The sequence below is a fragment of the Xiphophorus couchianus genome, chromosome 14, assembly GCF_001444195.1.
Source record: "Xiphophorus couchianus chromosome 14, X_couchianus-1.0, whole genome shotgun sequence".
Taxonomy (NCBI): Eukaryota; Metazoa; Chordata; class Actinopteri; order Cyprinodontiformes; family Poeciliidae; genus Xiphophorus; species Xiphophorus couchianus.
The window spans coordinates 8,775,991-8,793,483 of NC_040241.1; the positions used below are offsets into that span (position 1 = coordinate 8,775,991).

General features: G+C 42.2%; 2 protein-coding genes across 3 annotated transcripts in view; one reads left to right on the forward strand and one right to left on the reverse strand.

Moving 5' to 3' along the window:
* The first annotated feature begins 1,216 nt into the window (after window positions 1–1,216).
* On the forward strand, window positions 1,217–15,702 carry prkd4 (protein kinase D4). 2 transcript variants are annotated; one of them, XM_028038184.1, is made up of 16 exons: window positions 1,217–1,429; window positions 2,848–3,005; window positions 4,866–5,004; window positions 6,740–6,871; window positions 8,306–8,460; window positions 8,558–8,741; window positions 9,909–9,992; window positions 10,716–10,872; window positions 11,329–11,452; window positions 11,880–11,957; window positions 12,038–12,251; window positions 12,333–12,358; window positions 13,109–13,615; window positions 13,738–14,104; window positions 14,234–14,319; window positions 15,185–15,702. In XM_028038184.1, exons 2-16 carry the CDS (start codon window positions 2,859–2,861, stop codon window positions 15,347–15,349), a joined length of 2,565 nt encoding a protein of 854 aa, XP_027893985.1. In that variant the 5' UTR covers window positions 1,217–1,429; window positions 2,848–2,858; the 3' UTR covers window positions 15,350–15,702. The 2 variants fall into 2 exon arrangements, with proteins under 2 accessions (XP_027893985.1, XP_027893984.1); XM_028038183.1 differs by having other exon boundaries at window positions 1,217–1,409.
* The window catches only part of actn3b (actinin alpha 3b), a 32,811-nt gene continuing 30,868 nt past the window's right edge, over window positions 15,551–17,493 (reverse strand). The window contains exon 21 of the mRNA XM_028038182.1: window positions 15,551–16,863. Within this exon, the coding sequence (XP_027893983.1) occupies window positions 16,705–16,863 (159 nt within the window). The 3' untranslated portion in view covers window positions 15,551–16,704. The remainder of the gene's footprint in view (window positions 16,864–17,493) is intronic.

Below are 17,493 nucleotides of genomic sequence, written 5' to 3' on the forward strand. Positions count from 1 at the left end.
TCATTCAGTCTAATCGACTTCTGTGCCACGCCATATTAATACCCCCTGGAAACAGGAAGTTATTAATCACTAATTCATAGTTCCACATTTTACAGCAACCTAAAATTAGAAAATGTATGTAAAGTAGTTCCTCATTTTGCTATAATTTCTTCTACTGGTTATTTCTGTTTGTGTGAGATTACACTGCTGCAGTAAAAGAAATGAATTTGAAGGTTTTTTAGCATCTTTATCAGGGATGGAAACAAAATGTCACCGTTTTAAAAATGATTTATGTATAATTTTGCACCAAGCAACCCTAAGTGGTATGTTTTCCACCCTTATGTGTCCGACAGTCAATGAGCCATCATCTGTGAATTTACCTTAGACTGTTTTTTTTTTTCTTTCTTTTTTTTAATGTTGCTACTGTGAGCTTTTATTTTGAAAGTACACACTACTGGTTATCTGAATGTTGCTTTTCATGACTTTCACTGGATTGCTGTGCTAAACTGGAACAAAAAAAAAAAAAAAAGACAAAACAATCCACCAAAGCAGAATGTACATGAAGTGGGATAACATTTGTATTTCTGACTTATCCTATCAGCTTCTGAATGTTGGGACTTTTGCAGGAATTCAGAAAGTGATTTTAAAAGAAAAAGAAAAGGTTTTGAACAGAAAAGCAAAGTGCTTTATATGTTAGCAGCAAATAATGTACAATGTTTGACCTTTACACATATATATATATATGTACATGTGTGTGTTCACAGTGTATTACGTCGACACCACCACGACACCTTGTAGCCGTGTACAAATCATCGTTAGCTACCGGTTTTCTCCCGCGTACCAGGCTGCTCTTCACTGCATTAATCACATTTTATTCTGCAGAGACCCGGATCAGAAAACGTTCACAGAAATGAGTAGAATATTTTGCTATCAGGAGAGAGGGGGGAAAAAAAGAAGAAGCCGCAACGGTTTTTAAATATCAATCTGCTGTTTATTGAAAGATGCTTTTGTGGTGGAAGCGTCGAGATGCTCCTGTAAAACGTGTTTTATCGAAAGGCTCAATAAAGACGACAAGTTCCACTTTAAAAAAAAGCAAGAAAAAAAAAAAAGCCATCCCTGTCTTCCTTTCCTTCCTGTCCAGAAACTCGCTCCCTGTGCGTGAAAGCGTTTTCAAAGCGTCTTGTTTTGAGTCGTAATTCCTGCAGCTCGGTCTGAGGGCGTTAACCAACGCGGCGCTGAAGCAGCCTTCGCAGCGGGGGGGAGTGTCTCCGCGTTACTTCCTGTCTCACCGACAGGCGAGCCCCGCAGAGAGGAAACCAGACCCACTAGCGCGTCTCGCAGAGGAGTCGGCGGCGCGATGATGGACTGACTGATCGGCTGCGTCGTCGAGACGACAAAACGCTGGAGCATGAATGAAGCAGGATCAGAAAGTAAGGACCACTGCCCCGAGGTTCTTGTTCATATTTTACTATTTTCAATTTGATTTGAAGAATCAAAAAGAGAAAGAAGTCTGACACTTCTTGCATTTCATAACCTGCCAGGCTACTTTCATTTATTGCAACGCAAAGCAGAAGTCTTCTAAGTCTTCTAAAGGAAGAGAGATGCTTAAAATGTCACCTTCTGTTTGCGATCGTATCTGCGACTCTAATTGTAGATATTCTGATCTCAAAGAAGATCTGTGAGCTCCTGACTCTGTGCTACACCAACAGAGCAATTCTCAATAAGACTAAAACATCATTGAGAACTGAATTGCTTTCGCTAATTAAATGTAAAAACAACAAATTAGAAATATTAAAGATATATTACACACAGATGTAGTTCCACCAGCGTTAATAATAATAATAATAATAATAGCTGTTATTACTATATTATTATTATTATTATTGTTGTTATTAACAGCTGTTCACCACAGAAACTACAGTCTGAATAAAAGAAAATCAAATAAGAGCATTAAAAATGTAATTTAAATCAACAAAATGTTTTGCTGGTGTTATGTCAGTCATGGAGAGGCCTGCTGACTGTGTGGTGGTCCCTCCTACAGGAGAAAGCCTGCTAAACAAGCTGACTGCTGCACACAGATATTTTAATGGAAAGTTGAGTGGATGGAAAACGGCATTAGTACAGAAGACCAGAGCAAGAGGAAATCTGAAACAGAAACGCTAGTTTTTGATCTGAAAACGCACTGCGCAGGATTGGCGCTGAATATTTGGTTGCGGGTACGTTGTTGGATCTGGTGATTCTGAAAGGCTTCAACGTCCCTCAGTGTTTTAATTTTCAGGTCATTAAACGAGGTGGTCAGGTGGCGATTTACTGGACGTATTTCTGGTGGGCTTTTGTGGCACACTCTTCAGAAGTCTTTCTCCTTCACAGTCCTCTCAAGACCGCAGTCATCCCTGCTGCCTTTGCACCCTTTCCTTCCCCAACCACATGTTATCCTTCCACTGAACTTTCCGTTGTCGTGTATGGATATGGCACTGCCATCTGTGTGATCTGCGAGCTTCTTCAACACGTTAACCCTCTTGTGGTTTACACTCTATGTGGAGGTGACTGCCAAGTCAGCAGTTTTCAACACGTTTTTGTGGGTTGCAACACTGGGCAGAACACAACAGTTCATGTTTTACTAATTTATTTAATTTAAATTTTTTATTTTTTTGTTGTTCTGATGTAATCAAAATTTCTGAGAAACTGAATTTTGGGTCGCAGTCAAAGCCGTGATCGTAAAAATGATAGAAACAGTTTAATCTGTGAGTTTCTCTTGTTTAACTAGACATAATTTGACTTTTCAGTTTGATCGTTTTCCTGATAATTTGTATAAAATTTGCTCATTCTTCTGCGTTTTTTTGTTGTTTTTTTTTTCCCCCACCACAGATTGTGCATCCATGTCTGCGGAGCCTCCCTTCAGTCCCACCGCGCCGGCTCTGGTCCAGTTCCAGCTGGGGCTGTTCAGGGAGATGGTTCGGGTCCCGCCCGGCAACCTGAGCTACCGCCACGCCCGCCGACTGGCGGCCGAGGTCATAGAGAGAAAGGTGACCGGAGGCAAACATCTACCGGTCAAGCGAGGCGGGGACTGTCGCTGAAAAATGTCTTTAAACTAGTGGATCATTTGAGACTTACGTTTGCTGGACATTCTGGGGATTTTAGTCGAGATTTAAACATTTTATGAATCAAAAGAACTGAGCTCCACCCGGTTGTTGTTCTGAGAGTGAGAGCAGACAGGAAGTGGACTCTAAAAGGTCAGCTCCTGCATGCACGAAGGAAAAATGTGTAGGCTACTGCAAAACGAGCCGTCGCTTTTTGACGCTGCGTCTACCGACCCCGCTCATTTAAAGAGGCGGCGGCAGCAGCAGCTTCTACTCCTGAGCTGCTGCTGCTGCTCTTGCGTCGGTCTGGTTTGCGTCTCCCTCCGTCTCTCGACTCTAAATCCAAACATCGTCCGGCGTTCTCCTCCGAAGCTTTTCTGTTTACGGCGCTGCGGCTCAGGTTGTGAGCTGCTGCAGGTGTTGGTCTGTTTCTGGTCTTTCATGCTGCTTCAGAGTCTGTGTGGTCTGTGAGAGTGCAGAAAACTTTCCAACCACAGCCTTTCCCCTCTAGCACACACACACACACACCCACCCCTACACACACACACACGCGCACACTTCTGGCTGGTTGTGTGCCTCTTTCACACACAAATAAACTCACGTTTCCGGGCATCGGGTCAGCAGCGTGTGCAGGAAAGGAGGAGTAAATGTCATGTTTTGCTGAAAAGCTGCAAAGCTGAACATGTTTTATCTTTTTTTGTTTTTGCATGATTAACCTCCCTGGTTTGCAGAGTGAAAACTGGCATTTTAGAAAGTTTAGTCAGTCAACTAGTAACTTGAAAGATTAGTTTCCTGTTTGTACATCAATAATGCGTTAGACTTACTCTGCTGTGAAAACTAAAGACAATAAGAGTCAAAACCGCCGTTGGCTGTGATTAAAGTCTGTTTTTGTCGCTGCGGATGAATTCTCTTCCTTGCAGTGTTGTTTTATATCTGCCCCGTTGGAAGGGCTGTAGATGTAAACGGCCGGTTCTAGGTCGCCCCGTATCACCTCCATTGGATTCAGGATCATTATTCTGGTGTTTTCCCTGTTTTCTCTTGAGACTGATAATAATTTGTGTTGCAGTTTCTCTTGAATTTCTTCTGATCTGGACATGATGTGCTGCTTTTCAAGCATTTTTGGCCTACTTTGTGTTATCAGACAGGTTCTCCTGAAGTTTTTTCTTTCTTTTTTTTTACATATCCCATGTTGCTTTGGATTGCTTTCTTGCTTTAATAGAAAACATAACTATTTTTTTTTAAAACTATCCTTTTATTTACTTGGATTATCTTTGTGAAGAACTCTATGTAAAGGGTGAATTTTTTCTTTCCAGTAGATCTGCATTTCAGTTTGTCTTTTTGTTTAAAATGTTTTCTAACTTTTTTAGATCATTTTGGTGAAAGTGGATGCTTCGTTTTTTGGGGTTGATGGACCAACTTCAAATATTAGCAAGCACTTTTGGTGCTATTGTGAATTTAATATCCAGTTTTAAAAAATATGAATTAATTTAGCGTGTTTACATTCTAGCATCCACATTTGTCAGCTCAGGTACATTTTTCAGTCTAAACTAATATAAAAGTAAATGATTGATCTTCCTTCTGCAGCTTTGATCAGTTCTTTAGTGGCTCTTCATTCATAACTTCTCAGTTGTTGCTCTCTGTGTCTATTTTTTTTAATGTAACTGATCAGAGAGAAAACGTCACATTTTGCAGGAAAATCAGTGTTTCTACATTTAGTTTACAGTTTAGTGGCTGAATCGGTGTGAAACTGCAGAGTGTGTGTGTGTGGGCGTGTGTGTGTGTGTGTGTGTGTGTGTGTGTGTGCAGGCTCCAGACTGCAGCGTGGTGGGCTCTGGTGAGAAGATCCTGTTGTTCAGACACCAACCCGCCTCGGAGCAGCTGCTGCAGCGGCTGACGGACGAGGACGAGCTGCAGGACGGAGACCTGATCGAGATCGTCGTCGCAGGTCAGACGTCGGGTCGTTCAGATTCGATTGCTTAGAGGAAGAGGCGGTCGTTGTGTTTCTGACGGCACCGTTTATCTGAGCGTTTATGTGTCTCACATTTGTGTGTCTGACACATTTATGTGTCTTAGAATGATACACGTTATAAAAGTATGACCTGACAAAGGTGACAAAAATTCAACAGCCTTGTTTGGAGGAATTGAGACTCAAATTTCAGCTAAAAAAAAAAAAGATTTTTTTTCATCTGCAGCGTTCTAGCAGGAGGCTTTCAGGACAAGCTTGACTGGCGTTTGGATCATAACTTCACCTAACTAGTCAAGAATCCCAGTTCTGTTTGAAAACAATGACCCCACATCACGATGCTGACACTTCCGTGTTTCACTCTGGGTTACAGCGCTCTTCTGCTGATTCTCAGCCTCATACTTTTAGCAAACAAGAATCAGGTTTAAGGTTCAATTTTGGTTTCATCGTCCTCAGTTAAAAATGGATTTTGTATTTTATTAGCTTGCACTTTTAAAATGTTATTTTTAAGAGTTACGAAAAACAAAAGGAATCTGTTGGGGAGTAAAAATCTTTTCATATACAGACCTTGGCTAACTTTCTGCAGATATAAACTTTAGTCCATGCAGCAGCTCTTTGAAAATGTATTTATAATTTTTAATTCTGCCGTGATTAGCATGGTATTAGTCGACTTACTGGCAACAATTTAAAGTAAGTGTTTAATTTTAGAAGTTAATATATAGTTATTTTGATTACATTCAATTAAAACATTTTCCTCTGAACAAAAAAGTGCCCTTCTAAAATCCTTTTTGCGGCCTGTCTTTTTGCGTGCCTCATATTTTTGTCTTTCTGCCTGAGAGAATCAAAATATTCTGTTCTGTTCTTACCAATCAGATTGTTTTAAGAATCTAGAGAATGTAGAGAATTTAACATAATTGATCATCTGCATCAGACTACATACAGCTGTTGATTTAAAACATGTATCTCACACTACTAAGGCAAACACAAACATTTCACATCGGTCCTAACATGAACTGTTTATTTACAGCACAAGGTGCCTTTCCCCCCCACCACCTGAGCTTCTGGCCCCCAAATTGTCTTTGCATGCCACTGCAAACCACGAATCCAAATAAGGAAACATCAGGAAGATCCTCCTTTGACGGCTTGAACTCAAAATAACTGAAGATCGAAAGTCGATCTAAAGGAGCCATTTTTAATCATGTTTTTTCAATCGAATTGTTGTTTTTTTTCCCTCTCTGGAACAGATTTGTTTCTGTCGCACTGGAAGTGGGAAACTTTTTCACCAGAGTCTCATTTATAAACGGCTGCGGATAGGACCGTGAAACCGATGTTTGAATTCGTGATGAATCTGCGTTCCCGCTGCTTCTTCCCTCGTAGCGTTCAGCGGCTTGTCTGAGAGCCGCCGACTCCTCCGTGTTTCTGTCCGTCATATATTTATGCTTCACAAAGCTACTAAATCCCACAATCAAGCGCCGCCAGGCCTCTGATTCTCTGGTCAGCACAAAATAACTAATCCATAAAGATAACGGAGACGCACACCCTGTGAAGCTCCTCTGGATTAAAGAGTTTTGTTTGTTAGAAGCTGATGACAGAAAACAAAAATTATTTTCTTTCTGTCTTATGCTTTATGGGTAACACAAGAATTTTTCCTTTTAAAATGGATGTCTGATTTATTTCTTGTGTCTTATGATTATTATTATTATTGTTCTTCTTCCAGGATCAGCCTCTGTGGCCGAGATGAGGATGCGTCCACACTCCCTGGTGGTCCAGTCGTACCGGACCCCCACCTTCTGTCACCACTGTGGGGAGATGCTGTGGGGCCTCGTGCGACAGGGACTAAGATGTGAAGGTAAAACCGTCGTCGCTCACTTTAAAGCAGCTGCTGCGCTTTAGCAGTAGCGCGACAAGTTGTGCACGTTGTCGTGTTAAAACCACAAACTTCAAAGTAAATTATTCATAATGCCGTCGCTAACGGATGTTGCAATGTTTTTTTTGTTTGTTTGCTTTTTGTTTTTTTGCGATTGTTGCGGTCAGAGTTGCAGAAATACAGTTTTCTTTTTGGCATAACATGATCTTACAAAAAAGTTGAAATCGTGTCACGTAACCATGATTTTAAAAAAACTAATATTTAGCAATATTTAGAGGGACAAAAACACTTTTTTAGGACCTTCTTGAAATGACACCTTTAATACAAATAAAATCCTGACAGTGCAAAAAAACATTTAATCTGTCCTTCAAGTTAACATGAACTGTTTACAGCACATGTGTCAAACTTGAGGCCCGTATTTTATGTGGCCCTCTAGGTTCTAGACTAAACACTACACCGTGTTCCAAATTATTATGCAAATTGGATTTAAGTGTCATAAATATTATTTTTTTTGTTGTGGTATTAAATTTATAGATGGTGTTTATATGTTTATATGTTTGCTGCCAAATTATATCAATCAGTCCCTCCAGTTCCTTGAGAAATATTGTGGGAATTCACGCAAAATCAAGAAATCATTACATCAAGTGTTTATTCCAGATTTTTCTCAAAAATTGTCAAAAACGTTCTTACTTGCACTAAAAAGCTTCCTCGGCCTTATTTGATGTCAGATCTTTACAGCGAGTAATAACGGCATTTGCCGTCATAAATAAGTGCAAATATAACAAATATTTCCAAATTAGTACCACTAACACTTGCAAAGAAATTACAAAAAGAATCACAAAATTATAGAGGGACTAAAAAGATGTTCAGTAATATTAATTAATTTTAAGAATTCATTGATATTTTAACAGGGCGTGAACGGGTTTTATCAATACATTCTGGCACAACCGACCCTTTAAGAGCTTGATTTGGCCCAAAACGAAAATGAGCTAAATTATAATGAGGCTAAAGGGATTGGTCAAAATCCAGCACAGTTGCAGTGATTGGTCAGAAAAGAATGAAATACAGAAAACTTTAAGGTGATTGGTCGGATTTGAGGAAAACTTGCCATGTTGGGTGAAAATTGCAAGTCGCGTAAAAATTACGAACGATGAATTTGCATTAATAGCTGCGATTGCAGCTTCCTGGAGGGACTGTCCTCCACGTCAGGATCAAATCTTTTGAGTCTCTTTGAAGCTTCTATTTGTCTGAAGAACAGCTTGCAGAGTAAACTGAGCCGAATAGGAAAAGAAAAACTGAAAATAATGTAATTCTTCCGTCCATGTGGCCGTTATAAGCTGCTTTGTGCTGGTATGGCCCAGTAAGTTGTGACAAAGCGTGAAAAAGGTCGTAAAGAACGGTTTCCTGTCTCTTCAGGATGCGGTTTAGACTTCCACAAACGCTGCGCCTTCCTGCTGCCCAACGACTGCAGTCGAATCCGGCGGCAGGTCAGCACCAGCTTCTCCCTGTTCCCGCCTCGGAGGCCTCGCACGCACTCTCTGTCCAGTCAGGCCGGAGGCAGCCTGGAGGAGGTAACATCAGTACCTGCCTCTTTTCTTTTTTGTTGTTTTTTTTCCCCCTCCTGTAGCGTCTCGACTCATTTAATCCGTGTTAAACTTCCCCCTGTAGATCAGCTTGTCCAAGCCGTTGTCCAGGCCGCCGTCGTGGAACGAGCCGCCCGTCTGGCTCGGGGACAAGAGCAGGCCTCAGGTCCCCCACACCTTCCACATCCACAGCTACACCAAACCCACAGTGTGCCAGTACTGCCACCGGCTGCTCAAAGGGCTCTTCAGGCAGGGACTGCAGTGCTCAGGTACAGGGGACAAGAGGAGGAAGGCTCTCTGAACAGCTAAGAAAAAGTTCAACAATAAAAAAATATTGAATTGTTTCGGTTTTATCTCCGACATGAAGTAACAGACATATTTGAGCAGGCATTGCAAGGTACACATATTTCTTGTAGCAACAACAGTTTTGACAAAGGAGAAGGGAGAAATAAAAACAAACCGTATGAACTCAGTACAATGTTTTTAACTCAGTGCTGTTTAAATAAATCATGAGGAAAGGTAAATGTCTGATCGGCCCTGTTGAGATGAACTTCTTTTTCCTCAAGTTTTCACTTTCTTGTTCAGTAGTGGTGGATCCAAAAACTTTTGAGTTTTTGGATCAAGGGAGTGAAGTCCCAGTTGTGAATGGAGACAACCTAAAGCCCACAAAACTCTAAAGGACTTTTTTTGTTGTACCACTAGTTGTTGGGAAGAAAACAAAGAAGTTTTAGGTACAAATTTTAGGTAGCATTTTTCAAATGTTGGCCTTTAAAATGCCAGAATTTGCACTTAACCTTCTACTTTTGTTCAGTACAGTGACATAATTTCTGAATATAAAAACAAGTTATGATTGAACAGTTACTCATTGCTCTTTCTAACATTTACTTTCTCACGTTTGAGTAATTCTTGGACGCACACTTTTTTACTTTTACTTGAGTAAAAATATGTTGAAGTAACATTTGTATTGTTACTTTAACCTGAGAACAATTTTGTTTGTTTTTGTTGGTAAATTAATATTTAATTTGAAGGATCCGAGAGGCTTGTGGACAAAACAAAGGTTAGCTTTAATAAGTATGATTTTACTGTAGGTGGGGCAGTTGCCTCCCCTCGCCCTCCTCCTTATACCCGCCCCTGTTGATCGGTACATTATTCTCCTTTGTGGCTGGTTTTCGTCGCTCTGCTCCAGTCCAGACTGATTCTGACGAGTCCTGTTTGGATTCCCAGTGAGCTCCAGTGAGGCAGATGCACAAACGCTCGTCCTGTCGCGTTTGATGCAGCAGATGGCTCATAACTAATTCACTCGAATGCATGAACATGTCTGAGTCTAATATCGCCAAAGTCATGAATTTTAATCAGGAAAACTGAGAGCGGCTGAAGTTTCCTGCGTCGTTCCTCTGAGGTTTGAGGCTGCGGCTCCTCTGCCTTTGTCTCGTCAGACTGCAGGTTCAACTGCCACCGGCGATGCGAGCCTTTAGTCCCCAGAGACTGTCCGGGAGAGAGGAGGGCCGTCAACGGGGACGGTGAGACACACACCTCACTTTTTAAAAATTTTACTTTCTACCTCATTTATGTCTGACAACAATTAATCATGTTTTGTAGCTCCTTTAAATTAGCTTACTTCGCAGGATAAAATTACCCATTTATGTATTGAACTGTAAACTAGAGGTGATATCGTGCAAAATATCAATAATATCGATACCAAGTCAGTATCAGTATCAGATCGATACTAGCACCATAAGATCAATACTTCAGTTTCAGATTCCCTCATATTTTTTTCATATTGTAGTTTCTCAACTGTAATATAAAAAGGATTGTGCTTTGATTTGCTCTAAAATTATTATTGTTGCACATTTTTATTTAGAAAACAATAGACACTGATTTGTTTATATGTAAATATATTTTTATTAGTAGTATTTTGTTGACACCTATAAACTATTTAAATTCTGTCCTACTCAAAGACAATCAATCACAAAAATGCAGAAAAGTCAGAAGTTTGAGGATTTATTAAATGTGAATAATATGTATCGGTATCGGTATTGGCGATACTTGGTATCGGAGCGATGCCAAAATGTCCGGTATTGCACACCTCTACTAAAACTGTCTGAGAATCCTTACCCCACTGAATCGCTAACATTTTTAGAAATTTAACTGATGTGAAATGAGCCGAAGATCCTAAATTTCTCTAGTTTGATCTCAACTGTAACAAAGACTGTAAAGTAACAAAGATGGCGTCGCCTTCCCAGACTCCTCGGCGGCCGCTCACAGCTTCCCACAGGATTCAGAGGACGCCGAGTCGGAGCTCGTCAGCTCAACACTAGACACCTCAGAGGACGAGATGTCCTCCGACGGAGACTCGCTGCCGGAGATGGTGGAGGTGGAGTTGCTGAGAGAGCCAATGAGGTTAGAGAGAAGATGATGTCATCGCTGCTGTGTCCTGATGATGTCAGATATCGCATCACCCACATAACCACATGCATGTAGTCAGTTTCTTTGTGCCACGAGTCTTTATTGGTTTGTTATGCTGGGTGGAAGTATTTTCTTCCAAAGCAAGAGTTTGGAGAAATGTTCGCATTATCTTGTTTCTTTGTTCTTACGTTCTTTCCTCCTTTCTTCATTCAACTCTCCCGTCTTTACTTCCTTCCTTTGTCTCTTGCTTGCTTTCCTTCTATTCTGTCCTTCCTTCTTTTCCTTTCCCCGTGTTTTCTATTCAGAACCAATCCACAGCAGCAACACTTCCCCTATGTTAATAGTGAATTAACTGGAACTTTTTTATGAAAACGTATGTAGAAAGTGTGGCGCTTGATTGTTTTAGTTTTTATTTTCTTCTTTCCTCCTGACCCTGCTGTCCTCCTCCAGCCCCTGTTTCAGCAGCAACATCCCCTTGATGAGGCTCGTCCAGTCGGCGCATCACACTAAGAGGAGAGCGGCAGGAGTCCTGAGGGAGGGCTGGCTGCTGCACCACACCAACACAGACACACTGGTGAGAAACGGCTGCTCAGCATCGCTGCCAGCTGATAGCATCCCTGTTGGATTGAAAAATGAGGCGTAGACGCGGAAATTAGGTCCCATCCAAAAATAATCTACTATGTTGCTCTGGAATAACATTGTAAAGTTTCCTCCAGCTAATGATTTCTGTCCATAACAGTCTATTTTAGTCTTTGCTGCCCGTTTACACTCACACAAGCAGATAAAATGATACTTTGGGTATCTCTGTTTTGCAAATAAAATCAATCGTATTCTTGTCCTGTAACTTCAGTGACACTGCAGCACAGAGAGACGGAGACAGATCTGTCCCCACTCTGTTTTTATGCTCTTTATTTTGGTTTTTGTGTCGTCTTTGAGTAAATTCTTGGAATATTCTTGGACAAATTAGGGAAAAATTTGCCCCTTTTTTTTCTTGCCCTCAGAGGAAACGTCATTACTGGATCCTGGACTGGAAAACCATTACTTTGTACCAGAATGAGAGCAGCACCAAGTACTACAAGGTAGAATTTACAACATGACAACGTTTTTCCAAATCTCCTTCAGCGCCTTAGTGGAAACTTAAGGTCCTCCCCTGTTGCAGGAGATCCCTCTGTCAGAGGTGCTGCAGGTGCGAGGCCCCGCCCACCTCGCCATGCCCTCCTTGCCGGGCACCGACCTGCACTCCTTTGAGCTGGTGACGGCCTCGCTGGTGTTCTGTGTGCAAGCCGGTGAAGACGGCGCGGCGTGGGAGAGCGCCATCTGTCAGGCTCTGATGCCCGTGCAGAGCAGCAGAGGACCAGGCGAGGAGCACCAAGGTGAGTCAACGACTGTGTTTTAGCTCTGCGTCCTGGAAGACCGTAAAGGTATTGACATATTTTACATGCTTGTGGTTACAGATAAAGACCAGCACGGAGTCGGTGTGGTAAGAATTTGATTTTAATGTTCAACAGGGTGTCCACGCATCCTGAAAAAGTCTTAAACTCATTTCGCTAAAAGGCCTTAAAATGTCTTAAATTCATTCAAGAAAATGTAAGTTGGCCTTAAATACATCAGTTATGGGCTTTACATTTTGTTGTGGCAGGGCTATTTAATCTTATATTTTCTATGTAGATTTTTCTTGCGGGACTTTTCTATCAGGTAAAAGCTTGAGTTGTGTGCAGACACTGCAGACAACACTTGTCCTGCGACTCAAGGCAACAATGGTAACAAGCTGACAATACCTGCAAGATAGCTAGCCAGCTAGTTAGCAAGCAAACAAGCTTTTAGCGTTTAGCATATAGTTCATTGGCAGCTAGCATATGCTTTATTAGCAGCTAGCATATGGTTCACTAGCAGCTAGCATATGGTTCACTAGCAGCTAACATATGGTTCATTAGCAACTAGCATATTGTTCATTAGCAGCTAGCATGTGGTTCATTAGCAGCTAGCATATGCCATTGTGTGAGAAGCCCAAAGTTGCTGCCAAGAGTCACAAAAAGACCCCAGCAATTTCATAGTTGTAGTCCACTGAATTTCTATTGTAAATTTGTGATAAAGGTCTTAAATTTTATTCAGAATAATCTTTAATAGGTCTTAAAAAGCCTTTAATTTGAGCTGGTGACTGTTCAACCAGCCATATGAAGAGCTTCTCCTGCTTCACTCCAGAGCTCAGCGCTGCGTTTGTGTGTTTCAGGACATCAGCTCGGTGTATCAGATCTTTACAGATGAAGTTCTGGGTTCAGGACAGTTTGGAGTCGTGTACAAAGGTGGGATCTTGATGGTTTTTTTTCTCTTACCTGTCTACAGCAGTAAACCCACGGAGTTCCATTCACCAAATGATGTCTCCTCCTCCAGGTACTCACAGGAAGTTGGGCCGTTTGGTCGCCATCAAAGTCATCGACAAGACCCGCTTCCCGACCCAACAGGAGAGACAGCTGAGGAACGAAGTGGCCATTCTGCAGGTGTTTACACTTCTCCAGCCAGTGCTTCACAGCTGGAACGTCTTTTCAGATTGAGTCATGGTTGTGTTGTTGCTCAGAATCTGTCCCACCATGGAGTTGTGGTGCTGGAAGGGATGTTTGAAACGTCCAGACATGTTTTCGTAGTCATGGAGAAGCTCCACGGAGACATGCTGGAGATGATTCTGTCCAGTGAAAAGGGCCGGCTCCCTGAACGCATCACTCGGTTCCTGGTTATACAGGTACAGCCATAACTCTACACCTTCTCTCTACATCTTTGCTAGATCTTTTTTCTTGTGTGTATTTGAGTTGATTCGATGATTCGGTCACTCTGCCACGATCGGCGTCGCCCCTGCTGTAACAGATCCTCGAGGCGCTGCGGTACCTCCACCTGAAACACGTCGCCCACTGCGACCTGAAGCCAGAGAACGTGCTGCTGGTCTCCGCCGACCCCTTCCCTCAGGTGAAGCTGTGCGACTTCGGCTTCGCGCGCATCATCGGCGAGAAGTCGTTCCGCCGCTCGGTGGTGGGCACTCCGGCCTACCTGGCCCCCGAGGTGATCAGCAGCAGCGGCTACAACCGCTCCCTGGACATGTGGTCCGTGGGCGTCATCATGTACGTGAGCCTCAGCGGGACGTTCCCCTTCAACGAGGACGAGGACATCCGCCAGCAGATCACCAACGCCGCCTTCATGTACCCCCGCCAGCCCTGGGCCAACATCTCACTGGAAGGTCTGGGTTTTTGGAAGCTTAATCACACGTTTGCTGATGTTTTTGCTAGACCTCTGTTAAGTTTAGTCAGAGGAGGGTTGTGTTGTTAGAGTCAAACCACACTGACTCCACCTTTTGCTTCCTCTGCAGCTGTGAGCCTCATCAACAACCTGCTGCAGGTGGCTGTGAGACGCAGGTACACCGTGGGAAAAGCTCTGGGGCATTCCTGGCTGCAGGTATTTCATGTGACAGATCAACACAGAGTAATGTGTAACCCTGAAGCAGAAGGATGATGACGTATAGTTTTATTTTGACAAACAACAACAGCGTGAGGTGCGTTCATACTCTGAATCAAATTAGAAACGACATTTCTGTCAATTTGCAACACGGTTCTAGTCCACTCAAGGTCGGATGTGTCAGTAAACATCAATTTTCATTTCTTCCTAAGGGTTCTGGCTATACTTGATGTTCCATTCATGCTTAAAAATGGTCGTTGTACACTTCTGTTTCTTCTTTTAAAGATTATAAGTGCTGTGTTTTTTTTTCTTATAGCATCGTAAGCTAGCACCAACTACCTAACAACTAGTGGAGCATCTTCAGATCCAGCCCATAAACATTCAATCTAGAAATAGATTTATGATCATACCTCCTTTATTTTACTTTGCTTGGCCTAGACTCTGCATGTTTAGGTACTAAAAATAAATAATTTTTTTCTCTGATGTGGGTTTGATGAACTTGTCTGAATGACCATAGTTAAATTTTCTGGACCTATTTTTAACCCCTCATGCCGTATATTTATTTTTAATTAAGCAGATAAGTAGATTGAGAAGAAATTCTAATTTTCAACGACATGTTCAGAAAACATTAAACTATTAAAACATCTGTTCTTCTCCATTGAAGAACTCTGGCGCCCCCCGGTGGGAGTCTATACCTCACACTTTGAAAAGCCCTGATCTAATTCCTTTTGTTGTCATTCTGGATGCTAATTCAATAACTGCTGGAGCTTATTTATGGATATAAGAGTAAACGCAATAAAATACAGAGTTGAATCTCATATCTGGATACATAATGTGGTTTTTATCTCGCTGTGTTAATATGCAGAACTTCCAGTTGTGGTGCGACCTGAGGGAGTTCGAGCTGAGGATGGGCTGCAGGTATCTGACGCACGAGGGGGACGAGGAGCACTGGAGTCGCTTCGCTCTGGAAAGAGGCCTGATGTTTCCCTCCCATCTCTGCTGGGACTCCAGCAGCGAAATGGACATGTGAATTAAAAAGAAACTAACACAGCTGGAGCTGTTTTTGTATCGTTTAGACTTTTTTATTGTTATTATTTTATATGGACAAATGAGAGGCTGTGGTAAGTGCTGGTCATTTAAATATAGTTTTAACTAAGCCATAGACTACTATTATAATTTTTAGATGAGTCGAAGAGTCTGAAATCGTGGAAGAAAAACACACAAACTGCTGTTTAATAATATAATTATACTTTTTTATTCCAGCTTTGTTTTTAAATGTAGCTGTTTGAATGTGTGGTGTTTTTTTTTTAAGCATCTGTAATGATGGACAGAAATAACTGAGAATGAGGGGAGGAGATGAGATAAAAACACCTTGAACATGCACAGAGGAGTCGACTCGCACTGATTATTAGTATTGTTATGGCCGATGTTTTGTTGTGGAAATGGGACCAATCCCTCAGTCTCCTCCTCAGCGGCGGGCCTGCTGTGGTCCCACATGCAGCATCCATCCTTACTGTTCACAACTTTCCTGACTCTCTCCCTGCTGACATCCCTCCGCCTTCCTCTAGCAGGAAGAGCGGAGCCGTGTCAGTCGTTCTGCTCCTTTAGTTTCCTGTGTCGTCTTTCTGTTTTTCCTCCTAAATTGCCATCAAGCCATGGCCGTCTTTGTGCTCTTTTCCTCTGCTTAGGTGCTCTCATTCATCCTTCATAAGTTCCTGAGTTACTTAAGATCTCCAGGTTAAAGTAAATTTCTGCCAACGTTCAGGTTTCACAGTCGTTACTTCACATTGACACGTTTTAGTCCCTGACTGCTGACAGACTCCTGCAGGCGCTTGTTTGGGTTTCGGTGTGATTAAGGAAGAGTCGGCGACTCAAAAGGCGGCGTTTTTCTAAACTTTTAAAACGAAGCATGCGTCTGCACATATGCCCAACCAACCAAGCCAACGGACCAACCAGCTTTTTTAATCACATTTTCTTCTTTAATTACCCTTCTACAAAAAGAATAATAAGATGGGGAGGAGGAGAGCGGGAGGCTTTGCTCAAAACGTAACCCTCTCGTTTACTCCTCTGTTAAGGCCGGTATAATCTACGTATGTTGCTTTCATACGTTCGCTGCTATACCTGGCTCTCTCTGCATAAAACTCAAACCTAACACAGTTTAAGATTTGAGCAAAGTCTCCTGCTCCCCTCCTCTCTCAGGAGTGTTCCTGGGGTGGAGGGGGTTCATTGGGAAAACGTTCAGATTTAAGAGCGGGGGACAAAATGAGGAGGACAAAGCATTTAGAGGGACAGTGGAAGGGTTTATAATTGCTTTCTCCAAATAGGAGAAATAGAAGCCGGGGGCGGGGGGAGGAGGAGGAGAACACGAGGCGGGAGCGGCTGGGTTTATAAGTCGCTCTCTCCGTAGAGGGCGCTGGAGAAGGAGATGTAGTCCAGGGCGCCGGGGGCAGCGTCGGCTCCGATGTATCTGGTCATGCGGCTGATGCAGTATTCTGCCTGCTCGGGCGGTAGCTCCCTGCGCAGCTCGTCCACTGTGATGTAGTTCTGTAGGGCGGAGAGGGAAGCAACGCGCGACTTAGAAAAGCAAGAAGAAACTGCCGCCTCGGTCAGAGAGCACAACTTATTAAACTTAGAACATTTTAAATTGTGATTTTAGGCTCTTAATTCCTCTAAAATGACTAAGTTGGACAACAACAAGGATATTTGTTCCCATGGGTAAACAAAGACCCATCGAAAACCACTAAGACCTTGTTCACACTTAGTCGGGTCTTTATAAGATCGAATATCTCCGACTCGTCATTTAAAATTATATATATGCACACATGATCAGTTTCAGAGTTTTAAGCATGCCAAACCTCTAGGGGGCAGTATAGCACAATGCTAAACCCTATGTTAATCAATCAGAATGCTTCAAAACAACCACAACTTCCTGTAACACACTGAACTTAGTGCAAGAAAATAACTTTTTAAATGTGTTTTTGTATATAAAGTTGTGAAAATACAAGACAATGTCGACTGGGAATCATGTCAAAGCAAGTATGTGGATATGTTGGAGCATTATTTGTTGCGAACTGGAATGTCCTACATTCCAGTTTTCCCATGTACACATGAAAACACAAATGCAGAGTTTTTTTAGAAAGATTGAACAGTTTTTAAATTCAAAAACAGTTTTTA

Coding starts and splice junctions, on each gene's coding strand:
- prkd4 (XM_028038183.1), top strand. CDS start 1,388: ATGAATGAAGCAGGATCAGAAA. Junction 8,742..9,908: donor GCAGGGACTGCAGTGCTCAG/GTACAGGGGACA, acceptor TTGTCTCGTCAG/ACTGCAGGTTCAACTGCCAC. Junction 14,105..14,233: donor GGCCAACATCTCACTGGAAG/GTCTGGGTTTTT, acceptor CTTCCTCTGCAG/CTGTGAGCCTCATCAACAAC.